We start from the raw sequence: 26,674 nt of genomic DNA on the forward strand, positions 1-26,674 counted from the left end.
GTGCCCCCCCCCTCCCCCGGTGGGCCCTTCATGCCCCAGTCCGACCCTGGAGACAGCATATATATTTTATATGTTAAGCTACTTTTAAAGGACGGTGATATTTGTAAAAGTAGACAGTACAAATGGGAGACAATTTAAATTAAATTGGGGTCACAGTTTCCAAATCTGAGGAATTGAGGGTTTGATGTAAAATAGAATGTGCAGACTCTATCCTGAAGATTCTATTAAAGTAAGAAAATTAGATTTATGTCCTTACCTTGTTAAATCCTTTTCTTCAACTCCATGGGGGGCACTGGGATAACACTGGGTTTAGCCCAAATAGATAATATTTATTTCCCAGCAGCCCAAGGCTTCCTCTCCTCTATTCCCCCCCCTAGCCACAGTCAGCCAGTTTATTTGGCAAGCCCACAGCAAGGTGCGAGGAGAGGGAGAAGGATGACCTGCACACACACACAGAGGAAAGGTGCGCAGAGAACTGGTATCATAGGAACTTATAACCCGCAAGCCAGGTGCATCAAGGTGGGCGCCCTGTCCCCTATATGGAGTTGAAGAAAAGGATTTAATAATGTAAGAACATAAATCTCCTTTTCTTCTTCGTTCTCTAACATAGCACTGGGACATCCCAAAGCTGCCCTCTATGAGTGGGGATGCTCCTGAGCTGCACTGAGTACCCTTCGCCTGAATGCTGCTGCCAAAGAGGCAAGAGGGAAACACATAGAAAGTAATGAAAATATGGGCAGAGTACCAGGTAGCAGCTAAACAAAGCTTCTCCGCAAAAGCACCATGTTGAGCAGCCCAATATGCTGCCACAGACCAGGTGGAATAAGTAGTAACCACGGAAGGGGCAGGAAGATCCACAGCAGAATAGGCATGGCGGATGGTTAAAGCCTTTGGCTGAACGCCACTCAAAAAACGTCCGCCATACATGGTGAAAAGATTTTAGCTGGAGAAAATTTCTGGACATTAAGCTTGGTACACATGACTCTTCTGGAGAATCCCTTCACTGTCAGGACAGATGTCTCAAGAGCCACCCTGTCAAAGTGAGACATGCCAAATCCAGATGGAAGCATGGGCCCTGAGACAGAAGATCCATCCAGAGAGGCAGATGCAGAAGAGCATCGATGGAGAGGCCCAGAAAATCAGCATGCCGTGGCCAATCCAAAGCCACCAGGATCACAGTGCTTCCTCCAATTTGAAGTTGTGGTGTACTCGCTCGATCACTGAGAATGAAGGAAAGACTACAGATGAGTGGGAAAGTCCATGGCACCACCAAAACGTCTACCAGGAGAGCGCCAGGATCCCTGCTGCAGGAACAGTAACTCAGCAGCTGGTGGTTGTGCTGAGATGCCAACATGGCTATGTCTGGTAGGCCTTAACGGTGGGCCACTAACTGGAAGACATCTAGATGTAGAGCCCACTCACCCAAATGTACGCCCTGGCTTCCCAATTCAGTACATCAGGAATGAAGACTGCTGACAGAGCTCGAAGGTGACACTTTGTCCAGCGGAGGATGCGGCTGATATATCGGCCGAGAGTTTCCCCATCATAAGAAAACATAACAAGATGTGGTCATTCTTCGTCATGTAAAACACTGGGGTATGGGCCACAATTTTAACATGTTCCTAGTATTTTATTACCATTATTTAATTTATTTATTTACCAGTTATTTATATAGCGCACACATATTCCGCAGCGCTTTACAGAGAGTATTTGGCCATTTACATCAGTCCCTGCCCCAGTGGAGCTTACAATGTATATTCCCTACCACATGTACACGCACACACATTCACGCTAAGGTTAATTTGTAGGGAGCCAATTAGCATACCAGTATATTTTTGGATTGTGGGAGGAAACCGGAATACCCGGAGGAAACCCACGCAAGTACGGGGAGAATATACAAACTCCACACAGTTAGGGCCATGGTGGGAATCAAAGCCATGCCCTCAGTGCTGTGAGGAAATAATGCTAACCATTACACCGTTTGTGCTGCCGCAAGTAGAATCATTGCTGCTGGGAGGAGAGCATACATCTTTCTGCATATCCTTAGAGTATGTTATAACCGACAGCCATTTTGAGAACTTTGGTTCCTACTTACTTTCATCATTCTTGAAAGGATGAAAAAACTGCTTAAGAGTAGACATAGAATGCTGCTTCTCTAGTCAATAACTACTCATTTCTTGAAATCAGTGCATTTTAATCAGGGCTTTACCTAAAGAAATATGCATTTTCTTAAAGCAGCTTTCCATTTTTCTGCCAATAGGATATATTAATGCACTTCCATCCTCTATTGGAAAAGAAGTTTGTGTATAGGCAATGAACTCCATTTGGAAGCTTCCTAAACCAGAAAAGGATTATTATTACATTTTATTTATAAGGCGCCACATGTGTTTCGCAGCGCCGTACAAAGGACAGTACAGGGAGACAAAACATAGCATTACAGTAAATAAATAACAGAAATAGAGTACAGGTAACAGAGCACCACACGTTCTCAAGACATAATACAGCTAAGATGTAAGTATTGATGGAGTGATCATCGTACTACTAGAGGCTGGTGGCCATAGATGGAGATGAGCCTTTACTAGCAGGATAAAGATGGTCATTGAGTAGGGGAGAGCTGCGAGTGAAATGTGTCGAGACGAGGGCTTAGATAACAAGAGGAAAGAGGGCCCTGCTCTGAAGAGCTAACAATCTAGTGGGGAGGGGCGACAGACAGATGACAAGAGGTGCAGGCAAGTAGGAGGTAGCCAGATGGCAGTATGCAAGCAAAGCTGAGGTGTTCACGGCATGAGGCAGGGGCGCGGCTTCAGCACTGGGTTATGCATCGGGAGGGTATGCTTTGATGAATAGGTGGGTTTTTAGTGCCCGTTTGAAGCTTTGCAAGGTCGGGGAGAGTCTAATGGAGCGGGGGAGTGCGTTCCACTGAAGGGGTGCAGCACGGGCAAAATGCTGAACTCGTGCATGGGAAGCATTGACCAGGGCGGTGGAGAGGCGACGGTCATTAGTCGACCGTAGGGGGCGGGAGGGAGTATGAAGGGAAAGGAGGTTGGAGATGTAGGGAGCAGTGGAATTAGAGATGGCCTTGTATGTGAGGGTGAGGAGTTTGAAGAGGATTCTGTAGGAGAATGGGAGCCAGTGTATATTTTGTTAAAGGGGAGTGGCAGATGTGGTGCGGCGGGAGAGGAAGATTAGCCTAGCTGCGGAGTTCAGGACAGATTGGAGGGGAGCAAGATGGGAGCAAGCGAGGCCAGTGAGGAGAACATTGCAGTAGTCAAGTCGTGAGATGACCAGTGAGTGGATGATGAGTTTAGTTGCATTCTGGGAGAGATATGGCCTGATACGAGCAATGTGGTGTAGCTGGAAACGACAGGATTGTGCCAGAGCTTGGATGTGGGGTGCAAAGGAGAGGGAGGAGTCAAGAGTGACGCCCAAGCAGCCGAGTTGGGGAACGGGGCAGATGGTGGTGTTGTCAACAATGATGGAGATATTGGTCGGGGGTGTTGCTCTGGATGGGGGGAAGATAATGAGTTCAGTTTTGTCCATGTTGAGCTTTAGAGAGCGTTCAGACATCCAGGAGGAGATTGCGGAGAGGCAGCTGGAAACCTGACAGAGGACAGAGGAGGACAGATCAGGATATGAGAGGTAGAGTTGTGTGTCATCGGCATAGAGGTGGTATTGAAGGCCAAATGAGTTAATGAGCGCACCCAGGGAAGAGGTGTACAGGGAGAACAGAAGGGGTCCAAGGACAGAACCCTGAGGGACACCAACAGGAAGGATGGAAGGGTGTGAGGTGGTGCTGGAGGCAGACACAGAGAAGGAGCGGTTAGTTAGGTAAGAAGAAAACCAGTCAAGGACAGTGCTAGAGAGGCCAGCGTTTTGGAGTGTGCGGAGGAGGAGAGGATGATCTACGGTGTCAAAGGCAGCAGAGAGGTCCAGAAGGATGAGCAGAGAGAAGTGGCCCCTGGATTTGGCTGAAAGCCAAATTGCCTTTTGTCCATATGATCCCATTCTTTATTAATGATACTGTATCTTTACCTACTTAGTGTTTAATAAACACTCCAGTTTTCATTTGTGCATCCCTGTAAAGTGGATCTTTAAAATGATTTAACGCTAGAGTATCATCTATACAGATGGTTGTTAATTTCTTTCAATTACACATTAACTACATCTGTATTAAAATTACCTTCTCCAGTTTCTCATGAATTATAACTTGATGATGAGACACACAGCCTAATTCCTGTTAGTACGCACGTGCCTACGCAGCTGCGAATTTTCAGACTACAGAACTGCTAACCATCGCAAGTGAAGCTGCCACCCGAAAAAGAATATAGATGCCCATCGGAGTTCTCCTCAGCACTCAGCAACTGTGTATACATATGCAGCATCCACACAATAACAAGGAACATTGACTTCCCGAGTGAGTCTGTGGCTATATAGACTGGCTGTGGCATTAGTGATGCTGGCATCATGTTTTTCTACACACATGATCGCAGCTGAAGCAGATACACGCCTCAAAAACGGCAATGACACGCCTGTGTTTATGCAGCCACTCTGTTACTTTCCCCAAATGGTTCCTTACTCTGCTTTAAAAATATCACTGCATGCGGAATCGCTAGGGTGGCCAATCCCGGAATCAGGATCAGCGGGATCCCGGGATTTAGGCAAAAAAAAAAAAAAAAACAGCCGGGATTCAGTACCAGGATTAGAAACTCCAATCCCGGGGATTGAGGGATCAGCGTTGAGCGTCCTCAAAACGGTCAGACGCTGCCCCACTCCCTCCTCCTGGCTCCCCATGAGCAGTATGACGTGCAGTCACAGTTCACACTGCGCTGTATGCCTCTCGCCGCTAATCCCCGCCAAGAGTGAAGGATGATTCCCACCCTCCCGCCTCCGTACTATGGTGAGTTATGTGTGCGGGGCGGGGCGAGACGAGACGGGAGGGGCGGTGCCGCGCGGGGCAAGAGGGGCAGACACATCGGGAAAAGCCAATCCCGGGGATCCTGGGATTGCAAATTTTTCAATCCTGATACCTGCAAGGAATAGGAATCGCAAAAGGTAGCTTTGCACGTTTGCAGTGTGATCGCGGCACATGTGCAGACTGCCAACAGCAGCGGATCTTGCCACAGGCAAGCAGGACTTTTGCCCGGGGAGCCGCCTTCCAGAGGGCGCAGGGCGCCGCACCAGGGCAAGATCCGCTGCTGCTGTGTGCTGCCCGCTGCCCCCTGCCCCCCCGCTGCCGCTGGGAAGGGACCTTCGTGGACAGGTCCTTTACTGTGCGGTGCGCGATGATGTCATCGCGCACCGCACATCAATTCAGTCTGTACAGGGGGCGTAAATGACCACGCCCCCTGTACGAAGCCACGCCCCCTAAAGCCACCCGGGGCGCCAGAAGCCCCGGAACCGGCCCTGACTGCCAATAATCGCTCAGTTGCGGCATTGCGTGCAAAATAAGCCCCAAAGCCAGCAATAGACCGCAGGGACTCATTAGCACAATAAGGACCAAGCTGCATATCTTTTAAGTCCATTCTTAAGGATCTGGGCTTCTTCTGCCCTGCATATTCAGGAAGTCCTCTTAGATAAAAACGAAAAACTAAACTACCAAAACTGCAACTGCTTGCGATCGCATGCTGGTGGCCACCCAGCATGCAAATGGCAGCCAGTGATGCAATTGCATTGCTGAATTAGGGATGCCCTCTGCCTGCGCAGCCAGGTTATATTCTGTATTCCTCTGCAGTATGCACATATTATAGTGTGTTCACTTCCACAGTTCCCATATACTGTACAAGTGTAATCACTACATAGTCAGAAGCAGTCTTCAAGTTGTCTGAGACTCCACTTCTAGTCTGGTTAATTCAGCTACCAGCTCTGACCTGCTCTGCAGTACCACTGCCTCCAGCAATCCCAGTTCCAGTCTGGTTAAGTTAGTTTCCAGTTCAGAACTGCTTTGTAGCACCAGTCTCCAGCAATACCAGTTTCAGTCAGGTTGATACAGTTACTGCTTCTGATCTATTCTGCAGCACTACTGCTTCCAGCATTATCTGACCCAGCATAGCTGGTCCCAGCCTGGGATCCTGCATAGCCTGGCATCCAGTCCGTTATCCAGTTCCAGTCAGTTTCATCTTCATAGCCCAGTGGTCCTAGTACCTGTGCCCATAAATAAATTCTGATTTGTAACATACAGAGGTAGAGATCATGCTTGCAGCTGCGGGAGGCAGTCAATTGACCACATGTCGGGATCCCGGCGGTCAGGATACAGACGCCGGAAACACGACACCAGCTGAAATACCGGCGATCAGAGTCCTGACCGCCGGCTGGTTACCCCTTGGGTGGTGGTCCACGCCACCACCCGGAGGGGAATAGAAACCTGTGGCGACCTAAGGTCGCCACCGGGCCCGAAGCGTGGCGAGCGCAACGAGTCCATGAGGGGACACGCTGCGCTCACCGCCGGGATCCCGTATTGATCCCGCAGCTGCAGTTGTCCTACACCCATCTCTTTAGTCTCCCTATCAATCTCCCACTGATCTGCACAGTCCCATGACTCGGAAATTACCTCAATACCCGCATGTAACCTTCTGGTGCATTTCTCCAAGAAGTGAAAATGATGAAGTCTGCTGCAACCCACTAAAATAGCAATGGTGCTACTCAGGGGAGCCACCCATCTTCCTGTGCTTGCCCTCATGAAGTATGTAAAACAATATATTATTTTTACTACAATGTAAGTGTTGAACGTAAATTATTAAAAAAAGAATATCAGCTTATCAGAATCATGACAGTATACAGAGGAAATTTCCAAATTCAGTCTAGTTAGGATAAGGCAGATGGATATCAAAACCCAATTTAATTTTTTTGCCCACAGCTCCAAGTCAGCTGATGTAGTTTCCTCAATGGATACTCATTTTGTGGGGAATCCATGTGTGGGGTGTGGATATGCCTTGTACAGGGGTACATGCTGTACTAACCCAAATATAGCTACTCTACTGCTCTGTAAGTGGGCAGGGGCCCACTGGGTATTCTCCCTGTTTCACAGGGGGCCAGTAAAACACATCTCATACAGGTGGCCAAGTAATATTGATTGAGGCCTGTCAGGTCATGTCATTCACTGTAGCAACATTGGTCATATGTGGTTAGTAATATCCACTCCAGACGATTAATAGGGTGCAACAATCAATAGCTGTGCCTTTCATCAGTGGTGCAGGCCAAAGGTTTCCTAGCACCCAGAAACTACTCGCATTCCCCAAATCTTTTTTGTCCTCATCTCATTTGCTAAAAAGGGTCTCTGTCTGTCGTAATGTGTAAAAAGGGGCTCTGCCTGCCGTAATGTGTAAAAGAAGATTTTGCCTGGCATAATGTGTAGAAAGGGGCACTAATTGGTGTAATGTGTGTAAATGGCACTATTGTGTGGAGTAATTTGAATAATGGAGACTCCCGAGCGGTATAATATGAATTGGTATTATTTTGTGACCACGTCCCTTCCCCATGGTGCCACATCCCTATATTTTTTGCGCGTGCATTTGGCTTGCACTGTCCGATTTTAAATATGGGGAGGGGACACCAATTCTCCTTCTGGCACAGAGCACCAAAATGTCTAGTTATGGCTCTGCACAGGATTAACTTGGCTGTGACTGGCTGGACAACAAGACAAGACAACAAACTACTTTTTTAAAAGGCACAGGTTTATTACTTTCAGTAAAGATTATCCTGAGAAATAGAAAAGACTTGTTTTCATATGTCCATTTATGAACTTCTTCACAATCCTACATGGAAGCTTTGGGTTTCTATTTGTAGCACACCATATTTGGTCCTATAAAATCCTTATTATGTTCATTAATGACCGTATCAGTTCTTGCCAGGGTCATATCAGTTCCTGGCAAGAGCATATCAGTTCCTGGCAGGGTCATATCTGCAATAATCCATTATCTGTATACCCTCACTGATAACTTCTGATAAATTTGTACCTGCTCTTCAAGTCTTGTATGAAGAAGCATCATGAAGTCAAACTTTATCACTTCTATCCACTCCCTTCCTAGTAATAGTTTTACTTGGGGCAAGTTTACTAACATCCACGCTGGTTATTTAAATGTGCCAGAATCACTAGCAAATTTGGGAATGCCACTCATGGAACATAGCTGTATCTATTTCTCAACTAAAACAACAAAAACAAGTGAATAGGTTTGCTAGGCCATGCCAGCTATTGTTGATGTTAAGGTATTAGTGAACCAAGACTAATGTTTGTCAGTTAACATACACAGGGGGGTATTCAATTAGGCCAGTTTTTTTTCACCTAGGTGAAAAAACTGGATTTATCGCTATTTTTAGGGCAAGTGGGGATTCACCCTATTCAATAGCAGGGCCTAGGCGAAAAAATTCAGCAATAGCTAAAAACATGTGGATCCGCGAATCCACACGATTTTTCACCTGCGCTGGCAAAAATGCAGACCGGTTTTCGCCGACTTTGAGGCATTTTTTCACCAATGCCTTTTCACCCCCCCAAAATATGAAAAGGCATTGGTGAAAACACCTTAAAACAGGCGAAAACGGGCCACAATTGAATAGGTAGGTGGGCGAATTAAAAAGCTCAGAGATTACCGGAGCTAACTGAATACCCCCCACAGTAAAAAATGTGCCAAGCGTTTAATACTATAGGAGTATGTATCAAACCTTCGAAAGAAAACAAGTGAAGATACCAAAAGCTTCCAAAGCCTGTTCTATTAAATGATACAATAGCTAGAAACTTATTGTTTACTATTTCCCATTTCTCCACTTGCCTTCTTTAGAAGGTTTTCCACCTATCCCCATTACACTTGCTTTATGTCAAAAATGATAAGAAAAAAAAAAAAATACAGATAATATAAAAGCAATCCAAAAACATACAAAAACAATACAACTATGTTGGGGTACCCATCTGCTTGTTGCTTAATTTTTTTATTTTTCTTATTTTCTTTTACAAAAATGTACGCTGCAGGTAAATAGAGTACATATACAGTAGTGAAAATAGCTGCAACTATTAAAATATAAACAGTCACATTCTCCTTCTACTGTACTAACAGTAGTGTCAAATATACGTTCAGTAGTTGAAGAGATCATTTTTAAGTAACAAATCTATATTTGCAACTGTGATTGCCGAGCAATAATATTTTCTTACTCCAGTTTTTTATTAATCCAGTAACATAAATGTAACCCAATGAGGAACCTGTGCATCTGCTTACCTTACTTTCCCCTTCGCCACGGCAGTGTTGATGCCCTTTCTCACTGGCAGTGAGTATGGATAGCTGCGTATCTTTGTTCCGTGATTGGATTCCAGATTTTACATTTTTGTCACTTTTCATAGAAAAGAAGCAAGCAAGTGGTAACTCTATACAGGAAAGCAAAGGAAAAGTTTGTGAGCATAGGCACACTTCAGACTACAGCATTCATAAATTATTTACTTTTTCATTACTTATTTAACTATAGAAAACTAATATTCTGCCATGGCAACCTACTGTATCTAGAATCAGAATTCAAACTAACACCCCTATAACATTCATATGAACATCAGTCACACATGTGCAATATGTATAATTTAACAACTTCATTGAATTAACAGGCTTAAACGTTTCTATTAACCATTTTACTTTCACTTTAAGAAAAAGCAGGGTTTTTTTTTAAATTTAATTAAGTTTAGATGAGGTGTATGCAATCCTTAGCACTAGTGTACAAGATGGTACACAAGGATGTTTTTAGTGGAACCGGTGGGGTCAGTCCCTCACCTACTAGGCACCCTGGGCTACTCCCCCACTCCTGCTCCAGTTCCTCCTCACACAGAGTAGTTCTTTTTGGCATGCTAGACGCTCTCCAAACCGTAGAAGCCATGTGTGGCCTGCTTATCAAGTGAAGCCTGAGCCTTTGGTGATACAGCCCTGTCACAATTAGCACTGTGGAATCAGTACAAAATTCTGAATTATGTCTGTAGACTACAGCTTATAAATATAACCCAACCAACCTTGCTTAATAAAACAAAGAACAGTTAAGCTACTAACAGTTTCTTAGTACCCACCTATAAAATGTTTCTTTATGGTGCACCTGTGTTGGCACTCTGTAAATTATTTTGACTTGTAATATTGAATGTCTGGCACCCAAAGAGAAAACGTTGCCTACCCTGGTTTAGAACTAGAGATGAGCGCCTGAAATTTTTCGGGTTTTGTGTTTTGGTTTTGGGTTCGGTTCCGCGGCCGTGTTTTGGGTTCGAACGCGTTTTGGCAAAACCTCACCGAATTTTTTTTGTCGGATTCGGGTGTGTTTTGGATTCGGGTGTTTTTTTCAAAAAACCCTAAAAAACAGCTTAAATCATAGAATTTGGGGGTAATTTTGATCCCAAAGTATTATTAACCTCAAAAAACATAATTTACACTCATTTTCAGCCTATTCTGAACACATCACACCTCACAATATTATTTTTAGTCCTAAAATTTGCACCGAGGTCGCTGTGTGAGTAAGATAAGCGACCCTAGTGGCCGACACAAACACCGGGCCCATCTAGGAGTGGCACTGCAGTGTCACGCAGGATGTCCCTTCCAAAAAACCCTCCCCAAACAGCACATGACGCAAAGAAAAAAAGAGGCGCAATGAGGTAGCTGACTGTGTGAGAAAGATAAGCGACCCTAGTGGCCGACACAAACACCGGGCCCATCTAGGAGTGGCACTGCAGTGTCACGCAGGATGTCCCTTCCAAAAAACCCTCCCCAAACAGCACATGACGCAAAGAAAAAAAGAGGCGCAATGAGGTAGCTGTGTGAGAAAGATAAGCGACCCTAGTGGCCGACACAAACACCGGGCCCATCTAGGAGTGGCACTGCAGTGTCACGCAGGATGTCCCTTCCAAAAAACCCTCCCCAAACAGCACATGACGCAAAGAAAAAAAGAGGCGCAATGAGGTAGCTGTGTGAGTAAGATTAGCGACCCTAGTGGCCGACACAAACACCGGGCCCATCTAGGAGTGGCACTGCAGTGTCACGCAGGATGGCCCTTCCAAAAAACCCTCCCCAAACAGCACATGACGCAAAGAAAAAAAGAGGCGCAATGAGGTAGCTGACTGTGTGAGTAAGATTAGCGACCCTAGTGGCCGACACAAACACCGGGCACATCTAGGAGTGGCACTGCAGTGTCACGCAGGATGTCCCTTCCAAAAAACCCTCCCCAAACAGCACATGACGCAAAGAAAAAAAGAGGCGCAATGAGGTAGCTGACTGTGTGAGAAAGATAAGCGACCCTAGTGGCCGACACAAACACCGGGCCCATCTAGGAGTGGCACTGCAGTGTCACGCAGGATGTCCCTTCCAAAAAACCCTCCCCAATCAGCACATGATGCAAAGAAAAAGAAAAGAAAAAAGAGGTGCAAGATGGAATTATCCTTGGGCCCTCCCACCCACCCTTATGTTGTATAAACAAAACAGGACATGCACACTTTAACCAACCCATCATTTCAGTGACAGGGTCTGCCACACGACTGTGACTGATATGACGGGTTGGTTTGGACCCCCCCCAAAAAAGAAGCAATTAATCTCTCCTTGCACAAACTGGCTCTACAGAGGCAAGATGTCCACCTCATCTTCACCCTCCGATATATCACCGTGTACATCCCCCTCCTCACAGATTATCAATTCGTCCCCACTGGAATCCACCATCTCAGCTCCCTGTGTACTTTGTGGAGGCAATTGCTGCTGGTCAATGTCTCCGCGGAGGAATTGATTATAATTCATTTTAATGAACATCATCTTCTCCACATTTTCTGGATGTAACCTCGTACGCCGATTGCTGACAAGGTGAGCGGCGGCACTAAACACTCTTTCGGAGTACACACTTGTGGGAGGGCAACTTAGGTAGAATAAAGCCAGTTTGTGCAAGGGCCTCCAAATTGCCTCTTTTTCCTGCCAGTATAAGTACGGACTGTGTGACGTGCCTACTTGGATGCGGTCACTCATATAATCCTCCACCATTCTATCAATGTTGAGAGAATCATATGCAGTGACAGTAGACGACATGTCCGTAATCGTTGTCAGGTCCTTCAGTCCGGACCAGATGTCAGCATCAGCAGTCGCTCCAGACTGCCCTGCATCACCGCCAGCGGGTGGGCTCGGAATTCTGAGCCTTTTCCTCGCACCCCCAGTTGCGGGAGAATGTGAAGGAGGAGATGTTGACAGGTCGCGTTCCGCTTGACTTGACAATTTTGTCACCAGCAGGTCTTTCAACCCCAGCAGACCTGTGTCTGCCGGAAAGAGAGATCCAAGGTAGGCTTTAAATCTAGGATCGAGCACGGTGGCCAAAATGTAGTGCTCTGATTTCAACAGATTGACCACCCGTGAATCCTTGTTAAGCGAATTAAGGGCTGCATCCACAAGTCCCACATGCCTAGCGGAATCGCTCCGTGTTAGCTCCTTCTTCAATGCCTCCAGCTTCTTCTGCAAAAGCCTGATGAGGGGAATGACCTGACTCAGGCTGGCAGTGTCTGAACTGACTTCACGTGTGGCAAGTTCAAAGGGCATCAGAACCTTGCACAACGTTGAAATCATTCTCCACTGCACTTGAGACAGGTGCATTCCATCTCCTATATCGTGCTCAATTGTATAGGCTTGAATGGCCTTTTGCTGCTCCTCCAACCTCTGAAGCATATAGAGGGTTGAATTCCACCTCGTTACCACTTCTTGCTTCAGATGATGGCAGGGCAGGTTCAGTAGTTTTTGGTGGTGCTCCAGTCTTCTGTACGTGGTGCCTGTACGCCGAAAGTGTCCCGCAATTTTTCTGGCCACCGACAGCATCTCTTGCACGCCCCTGTCGTTTTTTAAAAAATTCTGCACCACCAAATTCAAGGTATGTGCAAAACATGGGACGTGCTGGAATTTGCCCATATTTAATGCACACACAATATTGCTGGCGTTGTCCGATGCCACAAATCCACAGGAGAGTCCAATTGGGGTAAGCCATTCCGCGATGATCTTCCTCAGTTGCCGTAAGAGGTTTTCAGCTGTGTGCGTATTCTGGAAAGCGGTGATACAAAGCGTAGCCTGCCTAGGAAAGAGTTGGCGTTTGCGAGATGCTGCTACTGGTGCCGCCGCTGCTGTTCTTGCGGCGGGAGTCCATACATCTACCCAGTGGGCTGTCACAGTCATATAGTCCTGACCCTGCCCTGCTCCACTTGTCCACATGTCCGTGGTTAAGTGGACATTGGGTACAACTGCATTTTTTAGGACACTGGTGAGTCTTTTTCTGACGTCCGTGTACATTCTCGGTATCGCCTGCCTAGAGAAGTGGAACCTAGATGGTATTTGGTAACGGGGGCACACTGCCTCAATAAATTGTCTAGTTCCCTGTGAACTAACGGCGGATACCGGACGCACGTCTAACACCAACATAGTTGTCAAGGACTCAGTTATCCGCTTTGCAGTAGGATGACTGCTGTGATATTTCATCTTCCTCGCAAAGGACTGTTGAACAGTCAATTGCTTACTGGAAGTAGTACAAGTGGGCTTACGACTTCCCCTCTGGGATGACCATCGACTCCCAGCGGCAACAACAGCAGCGCCAGCAGCAGTAGGCGTTACACGCAAGGATGCATCGGAGGAATCCCAGGCAGGAGAGGACTCGTCAGACTTGCCAGTGACATGGCCTGCAGGACTATTGGCATTCCTGGGGAAGGAGGAAATTGACACTGAGGGAGTTGGTGGGGTGGTTTGCGTGAGCTTGGTTACAAGAGGAAGGGATTTACTGGTCAGTGGACTGCTTCCGCTGTCACCCAAAGTTTTTGAACTTGTCACTGACTTATTATGAATGCGCTGCAGGTGACGTATAAGGGAGGATGTTCCGAGGTGGTTAACGTCCTTACCCCTACTTATTACAGCTTGACAAAGGGAACACACGGCTTGACACCTGTTGTCCGCATTTCTGGTGAAATACCTCCACACCGAAGAGCTGATTTTTTTGGTATTTTCACCTGGCATGTCAACGGCCATATTCCTCCCACGGACAACAGGTGTCTCCCCGGGTGCCTGACTTAAACAAACCACCTCACCATCAGAATCCTCCTGGTCAATTTCCTCCCCAGCGCCAGCAACACCCATATCCTCCTCATCCTGGTGTACTTCAACACTGACATCTTCAATCTGACTATCAGGAACTGGACTGCGGGTGCTCCTTCCAGCACTTGCAGGGGGCATGCAAATAGTGGAAGGCGCATGCTCTTCACGTCCAGTGTTGGGAAGGTCAGGCATCGCAAACGACACAATTGGACTCTCCTTGTGGATTTGGGATTTCAAAGAACGCACAGTTCTTTGCGGTGCTTTTGCCAGCTTGAGTCTTTTCAGTTTTCTAGCGAGAGGCTGAGTGCTTCCATCCTCATGTGAAGCTGAACCACTAGCCATGAACATAGGCCAGGGCCTCAGCCGTTCCTTGCCACTCCGTGTGGTAAATGGCATATTGGCAAGTTTACGCTTCTCCTCCGACAATTTTATTTTAGGTTTTGGAGTCCTTTTTTTTCTGATATTTGGTGTTTTGGATTTGACATGCTCTGTACTATGACATTGGGCATCGGCCTTGGCAGACGACGTTGCTGGCATTTCATCGTCTCGGCCATGACTAGTGGCAGCAGCTTCAGCACGAGGTGGAAGTGGATCTTGATCTTTCCCTAATTTTGGAACCTCAACTTTTTTGTTCTCCATATTTTATAGGCAGAACTAAAAGGCACCTCAGGTAAACAATGGAGATGGATGGATTGGATACTAGTATACAATTATGGACGGACTGCCACGGTTAGGTGGTATAAAAAAACCACGGTTAGGTGGTATATATTATAATAATAATACAATTATGGATGGACGGACTGCCTGCCGACTGCCGACACAGAGGTAGCCACAGCCGTGAACTACCGCACTGTACACTGGTTGATAAAGAGATAGTAGTATACTCGTAACAACTAGTATGACACTATGACGACGGTATAAAGAAAGAAAAAAAAATACCACAGTTAGGTGGTATATATTATAATAATAATACAATTATGGATGGACGGACTGCCTGCCGACTGCCGACACAGAGGTAGCCACAGCCGTGAACTACCGCACTGTACACTGGTTGATAAAGAGATAGTAGTATACTCGTAACAACTAGTATGACACTATGACGACGGTATAAAGAAAGAAAAAAAAATACCACAGTTAGGTGGTATATATTATAATAATAATACAATTATGGATGGACGGACTGCCTGCCGACTGCCGACACAGAGGTAGCCACAGCCGTGAACTACCGCACTGTACACTGGTTGATAAAGAGATAGTAGTATACTCGTAACAACTAGTATGACACTATGACGACGGTATAAAGAAAGAAAAAAAAATACCACAGTTAGGTGGTATATATTATAATAATAATACAATTATGGATGGACGGACTGCCTGCCGACTGCCGACACAGAGGTAGCCACAGCCGTGAACTACCGCACTGTACACTGGTTGATAAAGAGATAGTAGTATACTCGTAACAACTAGTATGACACTATGACGACGGTATAAAGAATGAAAAAAAAACCACGGTTAGGTGGTATATATTATAATAATAATACAATTATGGATGGACGGACTGCCTGCCGACTGCCGACACAGAGGTAGCCACAGCCGTGAACTACCGCACTGTACACTGGTTGATAAAGAGATAGTAGTATACTCGTAACAACTAGTATGACACTATGACGGTATAAAGAATGAAAAAAAAACCACGGTTAGGTGGTATATATTATAATAATAATACAATTATGGATGGACGGACTGCCTGCCGACACAGAGGTAGCCACAGCCGTGAACTACCGCACTGTACACTGGTTGATAAAGAGATAGTAGTATACTCGTAACAACTAGTATGACACTATGACGACGGTATAAAGAAAGAAAAAAAAATACCAGTTAGTTAGGTGGTATATATTATAATAATAATACAATTATGGATGGACGGACTGCCTGCCGACTGCCGACACAGAGGTAGCCACAGCCGTGAACTACCGCACTGTACACTGGTTGATAAAGAGATAGTAGTATACTCGTAACAACTAGTATGACACTATGACGACGGTATAAAGAATGAAAAAAAAACCACGGTTAGGTGGTATATATTATAATAATAATACAATTATGGATGGACGGACTGCCTGCCGACTGCCGACACAGAGGTAGCCACAGCCGTGAACTACCGCACTGTACACTGGTTGATAAAGAGATAGTAGTATACTCGTAACAACTAGTATGACACTATGACGACGGTATAAAGAATGAAAAAAAAACCACGGTTAGGTGGTATATATTATAATAATAATACAATTATCGATGGACGGACTGCCTGCCGACTGCCGACACAGAGGTAGCCACAGCCGTGAACTACCGCACTGTACACTGGTTGATAAAGAGATAGTAGTATACTCGTAACAACTAGTATGACACTATGACGGTATAAAGAATGAAAAAAAAACCACGGTTAGGTGGTATATATTATAATAATAATACAATTATGGATGGACGGACTGCCTGCCGACTGCCGACACAGAGGTAGCCACAGCCGTGAACTACCGCACTGTACACTGGTTGATAAAGAGATAGTAGTATACTCGTAACAACTAGTATGACACTATGACGACGGTATAAAGAAAGAAAAAAAAATACCACGGTTAGGTGGTATATATTGTAATACAATTATGGATGGACGGACTGCCTGCCGAGTTCCGACTGCCGACACAGAGGTAGCCACAGCCGTGAACTACCGCACTGTACTGTGTCTGCTGCTAATATAGACTGGTTGATAAAGAGATAGTATACAATACATACAACAATATACTACTATACTGGTGGTCAGGCACTGGTCACCACTAGTCACACTGGCAGTGGCACTCCTGCAGCAAAAGTGTGCACTGTTTAATTTTAAATTAATATAATATTATGTACTCCTGGGGGCTCCTGCTATAACAACCTGCAGTGCTCCCCAGTCTCCCCCACAATTATTATAAGCTTTGCCTTTTATACATTGATGTGCAGCACACTGGGCTGAGCTGAGTGCACACAGACTGAGTCACACTGTGTGACTGGCTGCTGCTGTGTATCGTTTTTTTTCAGGCAGAGAACGGATATAGCAGAGAACGGATATATTATATTAAAATAAATAAAAGTTAACTAACAACAACTGCACTGGTCACTGTGGTAAACTCTGTCTGACTCTGCACAATCTCTCTCTCTCTTCTAATCTAATTTCTAATGGAGAGGACGCCAGCCACGTCCTCTCCCTATCAATCTCAATGCACGTGTGAAAATGGCGGCGACGCGCGGCTCCTTATATAGAATCCGAGTCTCGCGAGAATCCGACAGCTTCATGATGACGTTCGGGCGCGCTCGGGTTAACCGAGCAAGGCGGGAGGATCCGAGTCTGCTCGGACCCGTAAAAAAAACATGAAGTTCGTGCGGGTTCGGTTTCAGAGAAACCGAACCCGCTCATCTCTATTTAGAACATCTATTTAAAAACACATTTAGCTATTTTAGAGATGGAAGCATGACGTGGCCCTGAACTGGATTTGGTATGAGTGGCCAATACCGGAATCGGGATTGACGGGATCCCGAGATTTAGGCCAAAAATCAGCCGGGATTCAATCCCAGGATTGGAAGCCCCAATCCCGAGGATTGAGGGATCAGGCGGCCCTTTAATGCCAAGCAGTGTTCAGAGTCCTGAGGACGGACCCGGGATTGACAATTTTTCCAACCCGATACCCAGGATTGAAAAAAATGGCCCGGGATTGGCCACCCTAGGTATGATATACCAATGGACGGAATGCCGGTGGTCAGAATACCGACAGCGGCATCCCGTCCATCAGAATCCCTACAGCCCCCCGAAAGTACCCTAACCCTCCCCTGCCCCCTACTCTAACCATGCCTTGTGGGTGCCTAACCCTAACCCTTCCCGGTGGTGCCTAACCCTCCCTTCCGCTGCCTAAGCCTAACCCTCCTCGATTGGTGCCTAACCCTAACCTACCCTTGTATGTGCCTAACCCCCCCCCCCCCCCCGTTCCTGCACCCTAACCACCCCCCCTTCTAATGCCTAAACCTAACCTCCCACTCCCCGTGGCAGGACACGAGCGCGTCCCACTAAAAGAACATTCAGGATCCGGCGTCGGTATTTTGGCTGCTGGGATACCATCCAGCGGCATTTTAACTACATCCCCCCGAGCCACCTAGTGTTTAGGAGTTTGTTTTCTTTCCCAATCCACAATGCACATCTTCATTTTAAAAATGAAAAATAAGAGACCTATAACACACACTTCTAACCCTCCTGGAAGTTGCGGAAGACTCACGATTTTTTGGGTAGTCCCACGCACCCACGTAAGAATAGCCACCCCTTCCACTTCCTAGTGAAGTGGACAGAAGGTGGGGAAAAACACAGAAATCACAGACGCCGTGTGGTGGAGGCGGAGCTTAGTAATGTGATTTGTGCCATAAAGCCCAGCCCCCAGTCAGCGGACCCACAAATTGCAGCATTTTTCCTCCATAGTAGCTAGCAACATCTCCTCTGCAGGCTTCTTCCAGATAGGAGACAGATAAGTAGGTAAATATGCTACAACCTGCTTATGAGAACGGTTTGTAATTTGCAGAGGTTATGTACAGTTTGTTGTATCTGGTGCAAACCTCTCTGAAATGGGCACACATATTGCATTTTCATACCAATTCCCTTATGGAATAATATATTTGCAGTGAAACAAAGTGTTTAAGAAGCAGAGAACAAACTTTCCTAAAACAACTACTACTGTAGTAAAAGGATGTGACAAGTTGCTCTCTAGTACCAGTGACTCTTTCTTATCCATTGTGTTTATAAAGCTCTTCCTTCTGTTTCTTCTGCTTAATCTCACTTCCTGTAATTCTGTTAAGTCTCCTGTTTAGTTTTCATCCTCTTGTGCCTGCTTTGTTGTACTATAGCAGGCATTCCATACCTCCCAACTGTCCCGATTTTCGCGGGACTGTCCCGCTGTCCCACCCGCGGGCCGCAGAGTCCCGCGGTGTGTGGGGGGGGGGGGCAGTTGGGAGTCTCTGTCTCTCGCTGCCCTGCTTAGCAGAGCAGCGGTGAATAGACGCTGTGCGCATGCGCACAGCGTCTATTCACTGGAGTCCGAGGGAAAGGGGGCATGCCAGCGGCTCACAGAGCGCTGGGCATGCCCCCTTAGTGGCAAAAATGGGGGCGTGGCTCGCGATTGCGGGTCTTCCCTCGAAGCCACGCCCCCTTTTCATTGGTCATGCCCCTTTTCCGGGAGCGCCTGTGTCCCGCTTGGACCAAGTTCAAAGTTGGGAGGTATGGGCATTCCCAACCACGGTCCTCAAGGCACACCAACAGTGTAGGTTTTAGTGAAATCCAGGCTGCAGCACAGATGGTTAAATCAAAATAACTGATCTACTAATTAAGTCACCTGTGCTGAAGCCTGGATATCACTAAAACCTGCACTGTTGGTGTGCCTTGAGGACCGTGGTTGGGAATGCCTGTACTATAGCATGTTTCTACAAGTGCCAGAATGCTATCTATATCAGTCCTAGGCTATATGTTCATGCCGCAAAAGGCTTACATTTTATCTGTGGTACCCAATGACTAATTGTACCAGGAGGAGCACAAATCAGTCAGCATTCGTCCGGTACTTTCTACAGTTGTGTCCTCCTTCATTGTTGCTGCAGTCATGTTAAATAGCACTTCTAGTCATGCATAGTTGTGAGCATGTCTACTAACGCCGGGTGTCTTTTTGCGCATTTCCCCAAAAACATGTGCTATGCGAATAAGATGCACAAGCAGATTCTGCTGATTAAAATGATATGCGGTATGCTTATATTCTGTGTGCAACTGCAGCTCTATTTGCATACGAAATGCTATGTACAGTAATGTAGCATTTCGTATGCAGATAAAGCCACAGACGCACACAGAATATAGGCATGCTGCATATCATTTTAATCAGTTTGCTTGTGCGTCTTATTCGCATAGCGAAGCAAATAATATGCATTTTGGGGAAAAAAACATCTGACGTTAGCAGAGTTGCATGGGAACTGCCAGCTTACTTACGCCACGCACCTCATGCTACATGGTGTAAGATCCCAATTATTATTTTTACCCGACAGGACCAGGCCCTCAATTTTTAATGAATTGTTTTTCTTAATATTAAGTGGTTTGGCAAATTTTAATTTATATCAGTGGTTCTCAACCTCAACGCTCAAGTTTTCCCAATGGGCCATGTTTTTACAATTTCTGTCTGTGGAATCAGGTGGGATAATTATACCCCTTTCCGACCGCCTGAAGCGGGTTGCACCCGGGAGCCAGACACGAGAGCTTCCAATGTGTGACCCGTCTCAGGCGCCCCGCATATTGGGGGTAATTCCAAGTTGATCGCAGCAGGAATTTTTTTAGAAGTTCGGCAAAACCATGTGCACTGCAGGGGAGGCAGATATAACATTTGCAGAGAGAGTTAGATTTGGGTGTGGTGAGTTCAATCTGCAATCTAAATTGCAGTGTAAAAATAAAGCAGACAGTATTTACCCTGCACAGAAACAAAATAACCCACCCAAATCTAACTCTCTCTGCAAATGTTATATCTGCCCCCCCTTCAGTGCACATGGTTTTGCCCAACTGCTAAAAAATTTCCTGCTGCGATCAACTTGGAATTACCCCCATTGCCGGGTTGGTGACGTCAGTGGTAACAGCCCTTAGAGAGCACATGATCTCCAAGCGCCACCCATACACACAGTGAACGGGAAACAAGTCACATCAACCTGGGCTCCTGTCTCCTATTCACACCGCACACCAAGCCAGGTTGAACACAAGTTCAACCCTGCTTGCTACCAGGGTTGAAATACCGGGTTGCTCGACCCGGTATTTCAACTCTGGCACCTTTCAGACCGCACATGAACACGGGTTCTGCGTGCTCATGTGCCAATAACCCGTGTTCATAGCTGGCGGTCTGCAAGGGGCATCACCCAGCAAGCAAAATAGATTATCTCACCTGTGCATGATTAAAGAACTCTAAAAAAAAATTACCTGTTGGCGGTACTTAAAAACTGGATTGAAAACCCCCGATTTAAAACATAGGGGAGCGGTTGTATCAGGGCAGCAGTGCCGGACCTGTCCCTTACCTCATGATGTCATGCACAGGGTCAGGTCCAACAGCACTGGCAAGTGCAGCAGTTCCCAACCTGAGGATGCTCAGAGGGGCTGTACAATCTGCAGGCACCCTGCTAGCCAGAAGCAAGGTCCATGGGGCAGCGACAGTGGCAGCCTATGGGCCCTGTGTTCAGTGCGATGACAATTTACACATTTCCATAAAGTGCATCAAAAAATGATGGACGGGATGTACTAATGGGAAAATGTGCTACAAACTCAGTTTTCTGGGTTTTACCGCATTTTTCCATATGTACTACAGCCAGCCTGCTGGGTTTCCGATGCGGAGGGTAACGCCAGCTATAGCATCAGTGCTATCAGGAAGATCAGATCGGATCCCTCCCAGCACGCCCCGCTGCTGCCACCTCACTGCACATGACAGGGACGTGCAGTCAGGGGAGGCAGTGCCTCCCCTGTCATTAATGATTAAAATAATAAAAAGAAGATACTTATGACACATATTCTGTGTCATAAGTATCTTCTTTATATTATTCTAATCATTTGAATACATTTAATTAGTTTGGGAGGCACTGATAGCAGTGCCTTCCACTGACAACGGGAACGGGGATAAAGCTGGGGGTGGGGCCACACAGCGAGCTGTAAAAGCCCATTGCAAAAAGTGGAAGAAGCGGCACTAGCATAAGTGCCTCGCTGACAGAGATAAGGGCTTTCAGCACACTTCAAACCACACCGCTGTCAGCGAGGCAGAAGTGATTGGACAGCGGATCCAGTGTTGGATCCGCTGGTCCAATCACGCATACGCGGCGGCATCAGTGATTACCTCACTCTCCTCTTTCCCATTGAATCCTTGCTGCTGGTAGTGGGAGCCTGACCCCAGCAGCAGCCGCACGGTGATCTCACACGTTAACCTCTTCCTAGTGCAGTGCGGCCGCATGGTGGATCTCCCCTACCCCTCCGGGGGCAGAGCCAAATGCATTGGGCGGCGGGCGGCACACCCTCCCCTCCTCCTCTGCCCTCTCCCAGGCATCAGTCTCAGCAGCAGCCATGTGAGAGGGGGGGGGGTGGGGGGGAAGGTTGTGAAGTGATTGGAATTAATGTGGGCAGGGGGCAGCTCACACCCACATCAGAGACCCTCCTGGGTGACAGAGTTGCAGGGAGGTGCAGTGACGTATTCAGGGGTGGGGATACCAAGGCACATGCCCCCATCTGTCGGGAGCTGTCAGATCAGGGCAATATTATCTGCAGTTTGCGGGACTCCAATGTGTGACGGCACCTGGGAGTCCACTTCATCCACCCCCCTGTCCTATAATATGGCCCTGAGGATGGGGCTTCACTTGGTGCCTGCCCAGCCATTGACCTCACCGCACGTCACTGGCACATGAGCATATGAACTCCCGGGCCATGACCCTGGAAGTCCAGGGACTGGCGGCCACCGCAAAGGGCGGCTCTTATAGGGAGAGCTGCCCTTTGTGGTACTAATCGCATATGTTAGTACATATGCGATTAGTGTCAGCCCTATGTGGCAGGATGTACCGCAAGAGGTTGGTACATCCCACCCTATGGGGTATATTCAATTTGTGTCGAATCCCGCAGTGGATTTGACAGTTTTCCGATTCGACAGCATTTGACTGTCGATACGCTCCTTCCCGGGCACTGAATTCGACATATTCAATTTGAAATGGATTCGACATGCCTACGGTCGGAAAGTGACCCATGCTCGGATTGTGGGCGGCCGGGATTCGACTTCATGAACATCACAATCTGGTCAGAAAAAGGCTCCATTATTGTAGTCAGTGAAAAAAATATGATATATATGTTAAAAACGCAGATTGCCCTAAAAAAACGATTCCACAAGACAGCTGACTAATGGCTGCTCTTCTCCCTGAAGTCTCAAGCATAGGAGTTGCTTTGGTGAAGTGTAACCAGGGTAAAAATGTGGAATCATGGGTACATTCCTTCCCTCAGCCCAGTAAATAAAAAAATATTCGGTAAAAAATCAAAATATAATAATGTGGTCATAAATACAAAAACCAATTATATAATTACTTAAAATATAAATAGATATGTTAGGAGAAATAAAAAAAAACTTTAAAAAAAATTAAAGTATTTAAAATTTCTTGTCAGCTCACGACAGAAAAACTTGTCGCAATTAAATTGTCAAAAGTCACGTTAAAAACCACTGATAACGATTCGACAATCTTCAATTGAAAAAACGTTTGTCGTAAAGCCGGGTTTTTAACATTACAGACACTCGACTGTCGAAAAGTCAAAAGTCGAAACGGATCCAACAGGTTTTTTGTCGAAAAGTGGCATATTGAATTGTCGAATGCAATTCAACAGGTTTTTTTGTCGAAAAAGTCCAGTTTTCCGACAAAATGAGGGATTCGAGACCAATTGAATATACCCCTATATGTCTTTAGAGGTGGAACCTTGTGTGTATGATTATGCCTATTACAGTATGGCCACACTGACATAACTGTGACACAAGTAAGCGTGGGTGCAAGCACATGTGCCTTTTAGAAAGTAACTATACACAACAATGATTGGCTAATTGCGTATTTACCTTTTTAGCTTATAGTACTTGGGGAGGAGATGTGATTGAGATGTAATAATCATCTTAAAGAGCAGAAAAGTGGATCAGTGGAGAAGTTGCCCGTATCAACCAATAACCAAAATGCAGAACTTCTCCACTTGTCCACTCTCTAGGAGACTTTAGCCATCTCCCCCATAATTCCTTAATATGGCTGCTACATTATATGAAGATTCAGAAATCTATTTGTATTATTTAATACATATTTTAATTTGGACAACAGTAAGAGAAAGTTTAAGATTATGCTCTCCCTAGTTACTAATCAGCAATCTCTGCTGATCATTATACTGTAGTTTCAAAAATAGGAATTTAGGCCCTCATTCAGAGTTGATCGCTAGCTGCTTTCGGTCGCAACGCGGTGATTAGGTGAAAAAGCGGCATTTCTGCGCATGCGCACAGGCCGCAGTACGCACGCGCGAAGTACTTTCACACAAAACTATGCAGTTTTACACAAGGTCGAGCAACGCTTTTCAGTCGCAGTGCTGATCGTTGTGTGATTGACAGGAAGTGGGTGTTTCTGGACGATAACTGAGCATTTTCGGGGAGTGTGCTGAAAAACGCAGGCGTCACAGATAAAAACGCAGGCGTGTCTGGGGAAACAGGGGAGTGGCTGGCCAAACGCAGGGCATGTTTATGACGTCAAAACAGGAACTAAACCGTCTGCACTGATCGCAAGGTAGGAGTAAGTCTCGAGCTACTCAGAAACTGCATGAAAAGATTTTCGTGCAGTTCTGCTAACCTTTCGTTCGCACTTCTGCTATGCTAAGATACACTCCCAGAGGGCGGCGGCCTAGCGTGTGCACTGCTGCTAAAAGTAGCGATCAACTCAGAATGAGGGCCATAATACCTACCGGTAATTTCTTTTCTCCTAGTCAGTAGTGGATAATGGGGTCTTGTACTTTAGTACCATGGGGTATAGATCGGGTCCACTGGAGCCCGGCACTTTAAACCTTTTACTGTGTGCATGTGTTGTCTGGCTCCTCCTCTCTATGCTCCTCCTACCAGACTCAGTCTATGAAAACTGTGCCCGAGGAGACAGACATAACATGAGAGGAGTACAATACAACAGTGGTGAGGCAACAAGCCAACACACAACCATGAATGAAAGGAGGGCGCTAACCAGAAGATCGCAACACCAACCAAACCCGAATAGCACGGCTATCCCACCAACAAAACGGGACCGTGACGGCGTCCAACCCAATACTTACACAGGTAAGCAGGAACGAAGCACTGTGGCGGGCGCCCAGTATCCACTACGGACTAGGAGAAAAGGAATTACCGGTACGTTTTAAATTCCTATTTTCTCTTACGTCCTAGTGGATACTGGGGTCTTTTACTTTAGTACCATGGGGAAGTCCCAAAGCTCCCAAACGGGTGGGAGAGTGCTGAGACCCCTGCAAAACCGACTGACCAATCCGAAGGTCATCCTTGGACAAGGTATCTAACCTATAGAATTTAACAAACATGTTCGAACCAGACCAAGTTCCAGCTCGGCACAATTGTAGGGCCGAGACACCCCGGGCAGCTGCCCAGGAGGACCCCACTGACCTCGTCGAATGGGCCTGAATAGATGTCGGCAAGGGTAGAGCCGCCGAAGTATAGGCCTGTTGAATGGTCAACCTAAGCCAACGAGCAATAGATTGCTTAGAAGCTGGCCGACCAATCTTAGAGGCATCATAAAGGACAAACAGCGAGTCAGATTTCCGATGACGTGCCGTCCTTTTGACATCAATCTTTAGAGCACTGACCACATCCAAGGACTCAGGGCCCACAGAAGTGTCAGACAACACTGGAACCACAATAGGCTGGTTCACATGAAAAGCTGACACCACCTTCGGCAAAAACTGAGAACGGGTCTTAAGTTCCTCCCTGTCTTCATGAAAAATCAAATAAGGACTCTTGCAGGACAGGGCCCCTAATTCAGAGACACGTCTGGATGACGCCAATATCAATAACATCACCGTTCCCAGGTGAGAAATTTCAACTCCACCTTATGGAAGGGTTCAAACCAATCTGATTGGAGAAAAAACAGAACCACACTGAGGTCCCACGGAGCCATGGGAGGTACAAAGGGCGGTTGCATATGAAGAACACCCTTCAGGAAAGTCTGTACTTCAGGCAACATAGCAAGCTGTTTCTGGAAGAAAATAGAGAGCGCCGAAATCTGGACTTTGATGGAGCCTAAGCGTAGGCCCATATCCACTCCCGCTTGCAGGAAAAGTAGAAAACGACCAATTCTAAATTCCACAAGAGGAATGTTTCTACTTTCACACCAGGAAACATACTTTTTCCAGATACTTTGATAATATTTCGACGTTACCATCTTCCTGGCCTGGACCATGGTGGAAATAACCCGGGACTAAAGACCTTTTCTTGCTATAATCTCCCTCTCAACTTCTAAGCCGTCAAACGTAGCCGCTGTTAGTTTGTATAGACGAAAGGACCTTGCTGAAGAAGATCGTCTTGCCAATCCAGGGCAATGAGAATTGCCAGAACGTTTCCCTTCTTAGCCTTTTTAACACCCTCGGTATCAGCGGTAGAGGAGGGAACAGGTACATGAACCGGCACGTCCACGGTGTCGTCAGCGCATCCACTGCTACGGCTTGTGGATCCCTCATCCTGGAGCAGTAACGGCAGAGCTTCTTGTTCAGACAAGAAGCTATCAAATCTATGTGCGGACAGCCCCATCGGCGGATTAACTGTTGAAACACCTGGGGATGCAGGCCCCATTCCCCTGGATGGAGGTTGTGCCTGCAGAGGGAGTCCGCTTCCCAGTTGTCCACACCTGGAATGAATATGGCTGAGATGGCCCTTGCGTTAGCCTCCGCCCAGAGAAGGATTTTTGACACCTCTTGCAATGCAGCTCTGCTTCTTGTTCCTCCTTGTCAGTTTATGTATGCCACTGCCGTGGCATTGTCCGATTGAACCTGGATCGCCTGACCCTTC

General features: G+C 46.5%; 1 protein-coding gene across 6 annotated transcripts in view; it reads right to left on the reverse strand.

Moving 5' to 3' along the window:
• REPS2 (RALBP1 associated Eps domain containing 2) overlaps positions 1-26,674 on the reverse strand; it is a 286,422-nt gene that overhangs the window by 199,094 nt on the left and 60,654 nt on the right. For all 6 annotated transcript variants that reach the window (XR_010226433.1, XR_010226459.1, XM_063953934.1 and 3 more), the window contains one exon: positions 9,204-9,349. Coding sequence is in view for 4 of the 6 variants with exons in the window: in XM_063953934.1 (XP_063810004.1) it covers positions 9,204-9,349 (146 nt within the window). In the remaining 2 variants the exon portion in view is untranslated. The remainder of the gene's footprint in view (positions 1-9,203; positions 9,350-26,674) is intronic.

This window comes from Pseudophryne corroboree, chromosome 2 (genome assembly GCF_028390025.1).
Source record: "Pseudophryne corroboree isolate aPseCor3 chromosome 2, aPseCor3.hap2, whole genome shotgun sequence".
In the NCBI taxonomy this organism is placed as follows: domain Eukaryota; kingdom Metazoa; phylum Chordata; class Amphibia; order Anura; family Myobatrachidae; genus Pseudophryne; species Pseudophryne corroboree.